This window comes from Dreissena polymorpha, chromosome 12 (assembly GCF_020536995.1).
Source record: "Dreissena polymorpha isolate Duluth1 chromosome 12, UMN_Dpol_1.0, whole genome shotgun sequence".
In the NCBI taxonomy this organism is placed as follows: domain Eukaryota; kingdom Metazoa; phylum Mollusca; class Bivalvia; order Myida; family Dreissenidae; genus Dreissena; species Dreissena polymorpha.
Window position 1 is genome coordinate 23,495,245 of NC_068366.1, and position 15,829 is coordinate 23,511,073.

Consider the following 15,829-nt stretch of genomic DNA (forward strand, 5'->3'; position numbering starts at 1 on the left):
TAGTATTTTGCGTTAAATGGCACACGCATTACATTATTCCCCAATAACCATATGATATTCGTTGTCAATTTCAAAGTTATTTATCATTTCCGCCGCTTATCGCAAATTTCCCCTCTGCTTGCCGCCATCTTGGACGTGTGTAAAAAAACATGCCATCTAAATCGGGATAAATCGACTATCGTCGGTATCCTCCGCAATATAGAGAGAGATGTGTGAATAGCAACGTAAAATCGTATTCGCCTACATCCGCGAACAATACGTAAGTCATTTGTCGTTCGGCGATGACTCGAAAAGCTCGATCGGCCCTCGTTCTTGGCTAATGGCAATTGTTTTCAATAAAAACGACCAATGCAAAAACCGATACTAAGCAAGCGTCGGGTTAAGTCCATTTTTTATCCGGGTATTTCAGGGAATAGGTAAAAATCGTTGACAAATTTTATGTTTCAACGTTATGAAATTGCACGGTCGGCGGGAAAAATGAAAATAAAATAAAGGTTATTGAATTTTATTTTTGTTTCAATTTGGCAAAAATTAGGGTCGGCGGTCCCGTAAAACAGAATATATAAAAATGATTGCCTAAGTGTTGATTATAGATCAGGTTTATTATGCTCGGAACGAAAACGAAAAAGCACTCGCCAAGGCTCGTGCTTTTTGTTTTCTAAGCATCGCATGATAAACCAGATCTATAAACAACACTAACCTATTATTCTCTATATCTTCAGGAGGTGGTATTTTATAGTTTTGACATTATTACATCAAACTAATCTTTACCACAAGAGCTATAAAAAGGACAGCGTGCTCGAACTTTCAGGTTCTTGTCAGAGTTTCTGCCGCTTTTTTTCAAAATCAAACTGTTTGTTTAGTATATAAGTTATTTAAGCTAGCAAGTAATTCAGGATTTTTCCAAGTTGCAAAATATCCCACGAGACATACTAAAATTGTAAGTGTAAAAATCGATTTCTCGATATTTACTAAAAGTGACCATAGACAATGACCCCATGTTTCCAATATGCAAACAAAAATGAAATGATTGTACTATCTATATTACTTACATCACAATAGCTGTAATGTTTCAGACCCGTATAGGGATGGTTAAGATAAAGACGGAGTTTGTTTATATATTTGTTAACACGCGCACACACACACACACACACAGAGAAATACATGTACATACAGTCCAGCGTTATATTTGAGAATCTTTACGAGCGAACCCCGGCCACGCGCCACACACGCTGCGTCTGCAACGCTGGATGCTGATTGGTGTAGGGCGGGGTTAACCGAAGGTTAGCATAATTATGACTGACGGCTGGACATTACATCCCTTCTATCTTCAAAATAACAAAATGCATATTTCAAATTATTACATAAAGTAAATTTAGATTAAAAAGTAGAGTGTCTGGAGAGTGTCCTTTCCTTCCTGTGAAAAACAAAATATTTTCGAACTGCATATCTCATGCTATCAAATTGTTTATCAAAACAAGAGTATAATGGAACTAATTTAACACGTTGATAGTCTTGTTGGGAAAACAGTCATTCATCCACGAGCTGGCGGCTGATCCGAGATAGAAAGTTAATTTCCTTGATGACATATGTCAGCTTTCGGTCAGATTGTCTTGAATTTACGGGAACGGCGCTGATAAAACCATTATCCGATGTGAAAATGCGATTAAGCGCTAATTACTAACAAATGTGCGAACAGGCTTTCTGCAATAAATTTTGTTGATTTTGTCTGGCAAGGTATGAGAACAGACTTAATGGGTTATAGCAAATCTTAGGCATTTTTCAACCAATTATAAAATATAGTTGCAGCAGATCGTTGTTGGCACATTTGTTTCACAATAATATTATGATTTACAGGGTTTATTATTACCTGTATCACTTTAATTACACACATATGTATATAAGGCGCTGATTTGATCATATGCATGCAGTTATTAAACGTGTATTTATAGTCCGGTCTGTATTTAAATGAGCATTATTAATTAATCCATTCATGAACAATACACTAGCGCGCACGTTTTTCTCACACAAACTGTAGTACCATGCGGCACATTTCGCTGTTTGTTAGTCATTGTCGTATTTTCGCGGCGGCTTTCTTTCACGACTCGAACGTCTGAGCGGTTGTTGTACGGGTTGATGGACGGCTATTTCCTGGCGTACGATGTCATCGTGAGATGGCGGTAAAGCCAGCACAGGCTTGAGGTGAGAGGCGTCGCGTGTAAGGATTCGATCCTTATGTCGAACCGTAATAATAGAATTCTTGCGCGACACGACACTTCCGGGAACTGGCGAAAACGGTGTATCGAGTTTGTTTCGCACCTGCTGTTTGACCAGAACTTTGTCTCCTGGCCGTAAAGCAGGTGCTTTTGATTTATTCCGTTTATCGGCGTAGTATTTGTTTTTCTGCTTGACTTTCGGATGTTTTGTTTTCATTTTGCGGTTGAACATTAGTTCAAATGGTGAAACTCCTGTGCTTGGGTGCGGGGTGCTTCTGTAATTCATAAGAAAATTGGTAAGTTCTGATTTGTAGTTTTGTCCGGACGCCAGTGCTGTTTTCATACATTTAACTAGAGGTTTCATAAAAGCCTCTGCTGTACCGTTGGCTTTTGGGTGAAGGGGTGTTATTTTTCTGTGTTTGAACCCGAGCTGAGCGGCAAATTCTGAGAATGTATGGCTGTTGAACGGCGATCCGTTGTCGGTTTTGACGACGTTTGGTATGGAAAACAGTCCAAAGATTCTCTCTAGCTATGGGATGACGGCTTGTGCAGCTACGCTGTTGAGTTTTTCGACCACTGGATATCTACAGTAGTCACAAATAACTACCATAACGTGTTACCCAGAAGGCATTGGGCCACAGAAATCAACCGAAATTTCATCCCACTGACGCTTAGGCAACGGGCTTGGCTTAACTGGTTCTTGTACTGTTTCGTCTGATGCGGACATGCAGGGTATACACTGTTTGCATTTGTCGTCTATGAGTTTGTCCATGAATGGGAACCAACAGGTTTCACGCAGCAATGATTTACAACGGATTCGACCCTGGTGACCCTCGTGTGCCAGGTTAATGGCCTTATGCTGCAATGATTCTGGGATACACAATCGGGTGCCACGCAATAAAATATGTCCATCTGAGAGTGATACCACGGTCAGTTCTTCGCGAACGTTTAGATAACGGCAATAACTGTCTGGCTGCGAGCAATTTTGTTTGTCCCAAGTGTTGTATTTAACAGCTTGAATTACACACTGAATCACACAGTCTGTCTGGGTGGCACGCGCGACCTCTGAGAGGGTTAACGATTTTGGCACTGAATTGCTCGCGAGGAAATTAACGTATTCTTCTGCTACGTTGTCTGCTTTGAATTTTTGAATCGGATGTCTGGAGCAGTAGTCGGCGATCACTTGGTTTCCAGCACGGTACTTCACTTTGAAATTGTATGTGGTCAATCTTAAACGCCATCGTTCAAGACGGGCTGACTGGATCTGCTTTGTGTTGTTAAAAATGGACTCCAGACACCGATGATCGCTGATCAAGGTAAATGCTTTGCCAAACAAGTATAAATGAAAATGTTGGCATCCCCAAACACAGGCGAGAGCTTCTCGTTCTGTTTGACTGTAGCGCTGTTCGACTGGGGTGAGTGACCTACTTCCGTATGCAATTATCTTACTGTCCTGAATTAGTATTCCAGAAACACCGACAGGACTGGCGTATACCCATAATTCTGTGTCGTTAGAAGGATCGAAGTATGTTATGACTTGATCACTTGATAGTGCGTTTTGGAGCTGTCTAAACGCGGTCTCTTGCTTATTTGTCCACTCAAACGCGACCTTATCTTGAGTGAGGCGTCTTAACGGTTCGGATATTGTTGAGTAATCGCGGATACTGTAAAACCATTAAATTTCGTGTGGTACGAATTTTCGTGGATTTCGTTGGTCCACTGAACCACGAATTCAAGTACCAACGATGATTTATACATTCTTTTAGCAGAAATCGGTCATTTCCGAATGTCATTTCAGACATTTTCTTTTGTTTTCGGTTATCCGAGAGATTCGTTTTTTGTAATAATTACTTCACTTCAGTAGGTCACATTACACAATTTCTTGATAAATTAAAATATTTCCGAATAAAAATGTTTTCTTCCACTGAATCGTTAGCGACGTGTGTCAATAATGCTTCAGTCATAGACTGAGCCTTTGCAAGGTCGGGCAATCCTGCTATAGTAGGGGAACGTGTCTGAACTGTTTCCGTTTTCAACCATTTTGAAAGAGACATTGTTTGATTGAGATATGCTAGTTAATACAATATGTTGTTTTCTTGATAAGTGTCTGGGTAATAATACTTTGTTACGTGACGTCGTCAAATTAACAGTTTTCAGATTATCACATATATTAATTAGTGCCAATTAAATTTAAAAGAGATATAACGGTTTTCACACGTGTATTTTGGGGACCTTATTACTTAATTTTTACTACTAAGAGACCGATTGCGCTGAGAATTGCACATCGTGTCAAAACAACATTGATGGCAATTAGCGAGCAGGGACCTACATGTGCGCCGCTTTATTGATCTTTTCGACTATTATTGGCATTCGGCAACACTTTCATGCTTCAGTGCACATTAACCCCAAGTCTTGCTGTCAACACAGATTAGCAGATTATGCTTCGTTATTACTCTGGTTGTTTTAATAAAAGTTTAATTATTATGACGGTCAGTATTCCCAAAAAAATTGAAATTCACGAAATTACGTGTCAACGAATTTGTTGATTTTTATTAAACCACGAAATTTCATACTGACGAATTTCTATACGTTTACAGTAAATCGCGAAACATAATTTTGTCATGCCGAGAAACGACCTGATTTCTGCTTGATTATTCGGCCTGTAAATGTTCTGGATTGCCGCGACTTTTTCTAGATCTGAAGAGATTCCAGAGTCGGAAAATATGTATCCGTAAAATTTGAGTTTTGATTGTCCGAATTCACACTTTCGTCTATTGAGGGTGAGACCCTTCTCCTGCAATCTTTGCAGAAGCGCTTCCAGATTTGTGTCGTGTTCTTGTCGTGTTTTGCCGTGCACGATTATGTAGTCACTGATATTTAACGTTTTCTTCAAACCTTGTAGAGCCTGTCGGATTTCGTTTTGAAATATTTCTGGCGCAATGCTTACTCCAAAGCTGAGACGTTTGTAGTGCCGTAGGCCTACATGGCTAGCAAACACTGTCATATTTCTTGATTCTTCGGAGAGATCCAGCTGGTGGAATCCCTTGTACAGATCCACCTTAGAGAACACCGTTGAGCCGTTTAATTCTGATACTATGTCGTCGAAAAATGGCGTCACATGACGTTCTCGTTTAAGTGCAAGATTGGCTTTGCGCATGTCGACACATAGACGAATTTCCTTGGGTGCATTCGGCTTTGGAGCTACCACTAGGTTTGACACCCACGGCGTTGGTCCGTTGACTTTCTCGATGACGTCCAGCTCCTCTAACCGATTGAGCTCTTGTTCGACTTGCTCACGAACGTGAAACGGGATCCGTCTAGCCGGCTGGCTTGACGGCACAACATTTTCGTCGATATGGAATTTTATTTGTTTGTCTTTCAATTTTCCGAGACTTGTGAATTCGGATTTGTACTTGTCGCCGAGTTCCGCGTAGTCACAATATTTTACCGAATTTATGATCGAACTATACCGAGTTCGACGGCTGTTTCATAGCTTATTAAAGTTTCTGATGTGTCTTTTATGGTATGGAACACTGCTGTCGCGAATTTCTTGTCTGACTCGATGGTGAGTGTGTATGTGTTCTGAACCGGCAGAGATATATTTTGACCGAATGCGTATGCTTTTATTTGAGCTTTTCGGGGTTTCGGACGCGGTGTCATTTTTGACAGAATTGACTCGGACACCACATTGATGCTACTTCCGGTATCTACCAGTACATTTGTTTTAACACCTTGTATTGTAAGTTTTATGAGTGGTACCTTTTTATTGCCGATAGCGTTTACAGATAATCCGTATAGGTACTCCTCTTCCGAGTTCGAGTCTCGGCCCAGGGACTCGGAATCCAGCTCTGCGTTAATCTCCCGCACTTGTCGTTGGCCTGATTGTAGCCTTTTTCTGCACACTGCAATGAAGTGGTTATCCTTGTGACAGTAGTTACACTTAGATCCGATTGCCGGGCAGCGACCGTTCTGGTGTGGATACGGTCCACCACAATTTCTGCAAGAAGATGCCCTACGTATCTGACTTGAGTTTTCTTGGCGATGTGTGGTTGTATGTGTATTTCGCTCAGACGGATTCGGCTTTGACGTCGTCGTTGGTCGTCTGTGAATTTTATCTACATGCTCATGTGATCCATGATGTGATCTATGCTGGTCGCGAGACATACTTTCTGCTTGGGCTTTGGCTAAATCCATCGTTCTTGCAATTTTCAACAGAACGGACAGAGGCTTGTGGGAAGACTCGAGACATTTGTTCTCAGTTTCTGTGACAATACACCTTGGATAAATTGGCTTTTTATTTCATCATCGTTGTTAGCGAAGCCACAATTCGCTGCTTTTTTACGGAGACGTGTCGTGAATTGATCTAACAATTCACCTTGCTGCTGCTTCAGGTTTCGAAATTCGAATTTCTCGAATTCCGTGTTTATATTTGACGAAAAATGTCGTTTTAGCGCCGCTTTCGTCTCATCGTAATTTGAATCGTTGCCTTCTCAATCCAAAGTCTCGTAAATGTCATACACCTCGTCACCTGCATAATGTAGTAACAACGCCTTCCTTCGCTTTTTTTGAATCGATGCTCAATCCAACGAACAAGTTTTCTAATTTGTTAACATATTTATCCCATCGTATTCTAACGGAATGGCTGTCACTAGACACTGAAAATCTATCAAAACTCGGAAGAGCCATGTTAACACATTAATCCTCGTCGCCAATGTAATGTTTCAGACCCGTATAGGGATGGTTAAGATAAAGACGGAGTTTGTTTATATATTTATTAACACGCGCGCACACACACACACACACACACACACACACACACACACACACACACACACACACACACACACACACACACACACACACACACACACACACACACACACACACACACACACACACACACACACACACACACACACACACACACACACACACACACACACACACACACACACACACACACACACACACACACACACACACACACACACACACACACACACACACACACACAGAAATTCATGTACATACAGTCCAGCGTTATATTTGAGAATCTTTACGAGCGAACCCCGGCCACGCGCCACACACGCTGCGTCTGCAACGCTGGATGCTGATTGGTGTAGGGCGGGGTTAACCGAAGGTTAGCATAATTATGACTGACGGCTGGACATTACAATAGCTAAATTCATTCTCTAGATATTAGGCCAAATTAATGTATACATTCTTGAACAGTGACATTTTACCTTGATCACATCAATCCCTGGATATAAGAAATCTTTGTTTCTAATTGATTACACTTGCAAAATTGCCTATATGAAATTCAAAAATAGGTTTGGATAAACTGTATACATTTTCAGAACAATACATTAATTAGTCATAGAGATGTTGATTGGAATACATTTCTGTCTATAAAGCGTATATGTAAACAAGAGGGCCAGGGGCACTAAGGCGCTAACCTGAGGGCCGAATGAACTAAACTATTATGGGAACGTGTAGTTCAAAATAATACAAGTACTTCATGAAACATAGATATCATCATAATGTACACAAGAAGAAAAACGCTCGCCCGTGGAAACCATGCTCTTCAGAGCACCGGAGCCATTTACAAAGTAAATCAATGTTTCATTAAGATTGAACTAAAATGTGACTTATAGAGAGTTCACAATGTTTCACTATAGCAATAACAAGAGGGCCTGAAAGGCTCAAAGTCGCTCAACAGAGATTCAAGGGAACTGACCTGTTCTGTGCAGCTCAGGATGTCATTAGAACAAATGTTCTAACTTGAACTTTCATGAAAAGTGAACACCCTGGCGGCAACGATTTTCAACATACTGGATACATTTTCGTACACATCCAAAATATCATTAAAACAAATATTCTGACCAAGTTTCATGAAGATTGGACAAAAAATGTGACTTAAAGAGTGTTAACAAGTTTTACAATATCAATATAAGGCAAAATGCCCCGCCTCTGGTGGCGATGTTTCTTAACCAACCGGAACAATTTTTTAACTCGTCCAAAATATCATTGGAACAATTCTTGTGACCAAGTTTCATGAAGTTCAGACAATAAATGTGGCCTCTAGAGTGTTTTACTTTTGCCATTTAAGCATATAAGGAAATAAAACGCCGACAAGTGCATATGTTTTTCAACCAACCGTAACTATTGTTCAACTCATCTAAGATATCAATGGGACAAATCTTCTGACCAAGTTTCATGATGGTCGGACAATAAATACGGCATCTAGAGTGTAAACAACATTTTACTATAGCAATATAAGGAAAAATTTCCCGCCCCCTGGAGTACATGTTTTTCAACCAACCCAAACCATTTTCAAACTCGTCCAAGATATAATTAGGATGAATCTTCTAACCAAGTTTCATCAAGATCGGACAATAAATGTGGCCTCCAGAGTGTTAACAAGGTTTTACTAAAGCCATATTTAGCCATATAAGGAAAATGCCGCACCCCCTGGTGGCCATGTTTTTAAGCAACCGGAACCATTTTCGAACTTGTCCAAGATATCATAGGTACCAATCTTCTGACCAAGTTTCATGATGATCGGAAAATTTATGTTTTTCAAGCAAGCGTAACCATTTTCGAACTCATCCAAGATATCTTTGAGACCACTCTTCTGACCAAATTTCATGAAGATATAACAATAAATGAGGCCTTTAGAGTGTTAACAAGGCAAATGTTGACGACGCACAACGGACGACGGACAAAAGCGATCACAAGAGCTCACCATGAGCACATTATGCTCAGGTGAGCTAAAAAGAAATCTGCCGCCCACTTAATGGCCTTGCTTTTTAACAAACTTAAAACAACAATAAACCCTATTTAAAACACAAATCCTTGATAATCACACCAAAACTACCGACCTCATCAATAAACCGTGTACCATATCAATTTGTGTTCCACTCTTATCAGTCTGAAGGTCTTTGATGCGAGTTCCAAGCTGGGGCCTATTTCTAGGGACTAAGGGCAAATTAAGCCGCAAGCCTGTTACATCACATTACCATTTTAAAAGGCATCAATGAGTACTACTGTACCAGAACAATTCAGCGCAGTCAATAGAGAATTAATAAGTTGCTGATAAACAGGTGGATGAATGGGATCATTGGAAAAATAAGAGTGCATTCATGACAAGCCATGCATTCATGATTGGAGGTCAAACACAATTCAAGTTATATACAGTTGTTTTTCCCCTAAGTAATCTTCTGTGAAATAAATAGTAGTAATGATAATTTCGAGAATATTTCATAAAGGGTTTTCAGCTAGCATAATAATGTTTTGCACTTCATCCCAACCAATCATAATCATAATAATCCTCTTCAGAAAGGAATAAACATACAAAAATGGCAATTTAACTGTATATCTTATGGGCAGAATAAATATTCAGATGACTGCATGGGGATCATGAATATCATAATATGCATAAATTTCATTAAACGTGTACGTTGGTAATTTCTTAGTAGAGTGTTAACAAGGTTACACTATAAAGCCATTTAAAGCCATGTCTCAACAGACCGCAACCGTAAAGAACCTCGGCCTAGATATCATGACAAGATATCCATAAAACCAATGTTTTGACCAAGTTTCATGATGATTGGACAAAAAATGTGACGTCTAGAGAATTCACAAGCTGTTTTTACTGTATAAATAGAAGGAAAAGAACCTTTCTCCCGGCGGCCATGCTTTTTTACCGATCCGAACCATTTTTGAACTCAACTGTCGTATCCAGGAAACAAATGTTCTGACCAAATTTCATGAAGAAAAATGTGTCTTTTAGACTGTTCACATGTTTTCACTATATACATATGGAGAAAACTGCCCCACCCCCCGGCGGCCATATTTTTTTGAAATGATCACGACCATTTTCGAACTCTTCCGAGATATCCACAAAACCAATGTTTTGACCAAATTGCATGATGATTAGGCAACAAATGTGACTTCTTGAGTGTTCACAATCTTTTTTTACTATATAAATATAATGAAAATGACCCCCCCCCCCCCCCCGGCGACCATGTTTTTTTTTACCGATCCGAACAATTTTCGAACTCAACCGTTGTATCCAAGAAACAAATGATCTGACCAAATGTCATGAAGATTAGACCGAAAATGTGTCGTCTAGAGTGTTCACATGTTTTCACAATATACATATAGAGAAAACTGCCCCGCCACCTGGCGGCCATGTTTTTTTACCGATCAGGACCATTTTCGAACTCGTCCGAGATATCAATGAAACCAATGTTTTGACTAAGTTTCATGATGATTGGACAAAAAACGTGACTTCTAGAGTGTACTGTGTTCACAAGATGTCTCGCCCCCTGGCAGCCATTATTTTCAAATGACCGGAACCGTTTTTGAACTCAACCAACATATCATTTAGACAAACATATTGACAAAGTTAAATGAAGATTGGGAATTAAATGTGACTTCTACAGTGTTCACAAGGTTTTTCGTTTTTTTTACCTAGTGACCTTGTTTTTGACCCAGCATGACCCAGTTTCGAACTCAACCAAGATATCATTGGCACAAAGATGTTGACGACGAACGACGCACGACGGACGACGGACAAAAGGTGATTCCCAAAAGCTCACCACGAGCACATTGTGCTCAGGTGAGCTAAAAGATTCTCGTGTAAAAAGACCCTTTATTAAAAAAACTCAAACAAGTGTCACCAAACAGTTTTAAAACTATATGGCTAATAAAATGTTATAGGTTAAAACGATATGCCTGAACATATTCACAAGAAACTAGCTTCCTGAATAACTTTAACTTGCCTTTTTTCTTTACACACAAATGTTGAAATAAATAAAGGCCCTTAATTAAAAAAAATAGAGTAACCAAACTTGACCTTTGGGTTTCATTTAATATGTAAAAAATAATTTCTCACATGCGAAAAGACAGAGGAGGTCATCACGTGATAGTCAAGATGGCGACGCCCATGTTGAGACAGATACATTTCGTCGTTGTTTACCCTTTAATACTTTTGTTTGCGTTTTTTTCATGACGCTTAATTTCCAGCCATATTAGTAATGAAGGTGATTAGCGTTTAAATTGCATAAACAATTCGCTTTATAGTTCGACTTTACTAGCCACAAATGTTCTAAGTGGAGCTGTTATTAGGTCATCCCGCTTAGAAATTCCGCAGGGAGTTAAGTCGAGATATTAAGCGGATATTTATATAAAACAAACACTAGTAATTTTCTTGCTGATATGGCTGGAGAGTGAGCGGATTAAAAAAATAATACAAGTAATAAGGGTATAAAACGACGAAAAATACTTGTCTCGACATAGACGTCGCCATCTTGACTATCACGTGCTTACCGCATGCTTATAATAGCATGCCTTTTCTGCAAAGTTAAGCTAAAAAAGTAACTGTGTAGAAAAACAATTACAATATTATAAGGAATACATATATACATACAAACATAATTGATATAATTGTTAGATCTTAACATTGTTCAATTAATTAGATCCCTCTCATAAAAATTAGCATATAAAATGTCAATGGCATGTTTTGGGTGCTGTGAACAGAGTCTAGTCTATCAAACAAGTAAAATGCGTGACATCTTATCAGTTCGTTAATTTATTTTGGTGTTTTCGTTCAATGGTGGCCGTCATAAAATCAGTGGTTCAGCTTGACTCGTTAAATTTCTATATTTATAAGACATACGCGTAACGCTCTTTTAAATTTGTAAATTAATATAGAATGGTAACACTTTAAACAGTTTGCATGTTTTACAAAATATCAGGGGTGCATTTGGAAATTCTTTTCAGTGAAAGAAACAAAGATACAACTTGAAGCGTCTCTGTACAACTGACGTACATCTGCTTATTCAATATATGCAATTTAAAAAATTCCAATATGTGTTGTGTGTCAATTATTAGAAGAATGAGGATCACTAATTTGAGAAATATTCCTACAGACAAAATGGAGTACATTAACCAATATAAACATGTCTGAACTACAAGAGTATCAAGATTGTTCATATATTTGACCCTGAGACCTACTGGTATACCCCACCTGACCCATAGTCGAACCTTTTCCCGATAGTGCCAATATAAACATTGGCATAATCTGACCTTGATCCATAAAAATTTAGACCATTTATGTGTTTTTCATACAGATGTTACATCATAATGTAGTTGTGTTAACCACACTTGACCAAGAATTGTACTTGAGCTTGATATCGCAAATACAAACATTCTGAACAAGTATCAGCAAGATTGAATTATAAGTGTGACTTCTGGAATACAAACTTTTTTTAATTGACATGTTGACCTAGTGTTTACCCTACCAGACCAACATTCAAACTTGGTCTAGATTTTCAATATAAAAATATAACACTACATATTCAGGTGAAGCACAATTATGCATCATACGTCGATTTCCACACTTGTATACAACTTTAAACATATATATGCATTTAATAAAAAAAAATTAAGCTCTCCTTTAAACATCTTGTAGGCACAAATATTATCATAGCTTTAACAAAATGCATTTTAAGCATGGATATTTAAGTTGTAATGTACATTAGAAAAGAACAATCTACAACATAAAACACTCACAAAGGGTACACTAGTGCTTATGTCACAGAAGTTTAACTATAATAGAAGGATACATTCACAGTGAACATAACAATAATAGCAACACTACGTTTGTTTTATATGGATCATAAAAAGTATATTATTACATGCACGGGTTAACATACCAAGACAGTTTAAACAAATTGATTATGCAAAAATCAAGCTTCAAAATCTAACAGGGAATACAAAACAAGAGCTGTCAGAGGACAGCGCGCTCGACTATTCGAGTGCTTGACAGTATAACGTAAGCCACCGTGGGGAAATTGTTCTTTTCAATAAGGTCATGGTAATATAGTCATATTCTAAGTGGAAGAGGACCATTATTGAAACATATTGGTCGCTTATGTTTTAAAGAAGCTGTACTTATAGACGATTCTGATTTCATGTATATCTTCCACAATCTATTGAACACGTGTAAAGACATAAAACAAACTTATAAGATTTTATTTCAAGTTTGATAGCAATAGCTTGGGTGGATGGTTGGACGGTCCTTAAAAAATAAAATAAAGAAGTATTTTTTTTACCATGTTTCAAAGAAAAAATCTTTCTGGGTGGAGGGGTGGGGTGTGGGTGGAGAGGGGGTATAATATGGGTGTGTGGTCATTTATTAGATGATCTTTCAAAAATAAAAAATGGATAAATAAAAATGTTTGGGGGCTGATTCTGGGGTTGGGCGTGGGAATGGTTTGGGTGGAGTCCATTGTGGCATGTCAGGTAAGTGTTGTTTTGTCAAAGTATGAATCAAATCTGATCTTTAATAAAGAAGTTATGGCAATTTATTTAAAATTTATTAATTTGACATTGAGAGTCAAGGTCATTCAAAGGTCAAGATCAAATTCACCTTGCCAGGTACAGTACCCTCATGATAGTAAGAAAGTATTTGAGGTTTGAAAGCAATAGCCTTGATACTTTAGAAGTAAAGTGGATCTAAACACAAAACATAACCAAATGTTAAATTATCTAAGTATAAAAGGGGCCATAATTCTGTCAAAATGCCAGTCAGAGTTACATAACTTTGCCTTCACAGTACCCTTATGATAGTTAGTAAGTGTTGCAAGTATTAAAGCAATAGCTTTGATACTTTACGAATAAACTGAACCTAAACACAAAACTTAACCAAATTTTCAATTTTCTAAGTATAAAAAGGGAACATTATAATTACAAAATGCTTGATACAGTTGTCTGCTCTTGTTTATAAATTGGGGTCAAGTTGGTGAAGAAGTATGCAAAATATAAAAGCAATGATGACAAGGTACATAGACAATAGTTGAGGTGGTAAGCAAACTTTAACATAGATTTATCAAAAATATGCATATTCTTAGTGGAAAAAGGGCCATAATTGTATCAAAATGCTTGTTACGGTTGTCTGCTCTTGTTAATAGATTGGGGGGTCATGTTGGTAAAGAAGTATGCAAAATATGAAAGCAATATGTCAAGGGACATAGAAAATATTTGAGGTGGTACGAAAACTTTAACATGGATTTATCAATAATATGCAGTCTACGAGAAAAAAGGGCCATAATTCTTGCAAAATGCTTGATACAGTTGTCTGCTCTTGTTTATTGGTAGGGGTCATGTTGGTAAAGAAGTATGCAAAATATTAAAGCAATTTGTCAAGGGACATTTAAAATATTTGAGGTGGTACGCAAACTTTAACATTCCAGCGCTAACGCGCACGCCGACGCCGGGGTGAGTAGGATAGCTCCACTATATATATTTCATTATATAATAGTCGAGCTAAAAATAAGACCAAAAGAACTACCTATATGTTACATACTTGTCAAGCCTCTCAGTTTTCAAGTTGGCTTCACATTCCACAATTACACAGCCCTCTAGATTATGTGTAAATAAATACAATATAAATAATACGCTAGAGATATAGATACAAACAAATCAAAATACAAAATACAACATACGGTATTTGATATTAGATATGTTAACAGGACTGAGGAGATGCAACGTGTCCTGAATACAAGCAAATGGTGGTGAGAGTTGCATAGACATGTCTGTTAGATTGATCTGGTAAGCTTGGTAAACTTGTTGTTTCCTCTCACTTACTGGAGATTGCATTAACGAGCCCCAACCGGGTAAGCAATCTCAGTGTAATCAGTTCATTACCTTAGCTTAATTCATTCATAAGTTAATAACCATAAAATGGGTTTATTTAAATTCGCTCTCGAGTTTTCGAAAGCCAAAACCAGAAGTTATTGACCAAAAGTTATTGCCAAATGATAACAAACAATTGTTGCCCTTTTCCTAAAGCGGACAATTAACAAAGCACAATGACTGAGGAATTAAGAATGCATCAAACAGCATCTATGATTTAATGGCTTTTAATGAGGTCTGTCCACTTCAAAATTCAATATTTCAAAAGAATACCGCTTTTAATCTATGAATTATTCATCACACAATAACACAAAGAACAAATAACAAAGAGCAAAAATTTTATAATTATGATATGCAGACTATTGTTGTTGTTTTTTGCATTGCCCTTCCGATTACATTTATTCCTCAAGTTTCCAAATTATATCTTTAATGTATAAAAGAAACTAAATAAAAGAAAAACATTTGAACAGACCGGAGACAGGTTTCTTATTAAAGGGCTTACACAAAAGCAATTTCGGAGCCCCAATTCGTAAAAATAGTGGAAGTCTTTAAATCTACAATAGAACCAGTTATCATATGTTTACATATAAACATTGTGAAACACAATACTTCAAAAAATTATGCGACTTAAGAACAAATATATAAAAACAATAATGCTGTTTACAAATCTCTAAAACAATCAAACACGATGTAAGCAAATAATTCGAAATTGTCCCACCTATATATTTTCCATAAGGACAATTTTGAAAATATTTTTGTACAAAACTCACTCTTCACTACACATATATTTGAATTACTTTACAGCCATCCAAAACAAACAACTTAAAATGTAAAAAAAACACTGACATTTGTCCCTTAAACACGTTTGTCCTCTAATAAAGTGAACCTAAACACAAAACTTAACCAAATTT

The 15,829-nt window shown here is 37.7% G+C and overlaps 1 protein-coding gene across 1 annotated transcript; it reads right to left on the reverse strand.

The window, feature by feature from the left end:
* Positions 1 to 2,064: 2,064 nt before the first annotated feature.
* On the reverse strand, positions 2,065 to 6,410 carry LOC127852439 (uncharacterized protein K02A2.6-like). The gene is made up of 4 exons (XM_052386394.1): positions 5,687 to 6,410; positions 4,982 to 5,591; positions 2,837 to 3,880; positions 2,065 to 2,491 (listed from the first exon to the last, which is right to left on the reverse strand). The coding sequence occupies exons 1-4, from the start codon at positions 6,408 to 6,410 to the stop codon at positions 2,065 to 2,067; spliced, it is 2,805 nt and encodes a 934-aa protein (XP_052242354.1).
* Positions 6,411 to 15,829: the final 9,419 nt, after the last annotated feature.

Coding starts and splice junctions, on each gene's coding strand:
- LOC127852439 (XM_052386394.1), bottom strand. CDS start 6,410: ATGGATTTAGCCAAAGCCCAAGCAGAAAGTATGTCTCGCGACCAGCAT. Junction 5,592..5,686: donor TGAAACAGCCGTCGAACTCG/GTATAGTTCGAT, acceptor GAAAATTGAAAG/ACAAACAAATAAAATTCCAT. Junction 3,881..4,981: donor CTCACCCTCAATAGACGAAA/GTGTGAATTCGG, acceptor ATGGTTTTACAG/TATCCGCGATTACTCAACAA.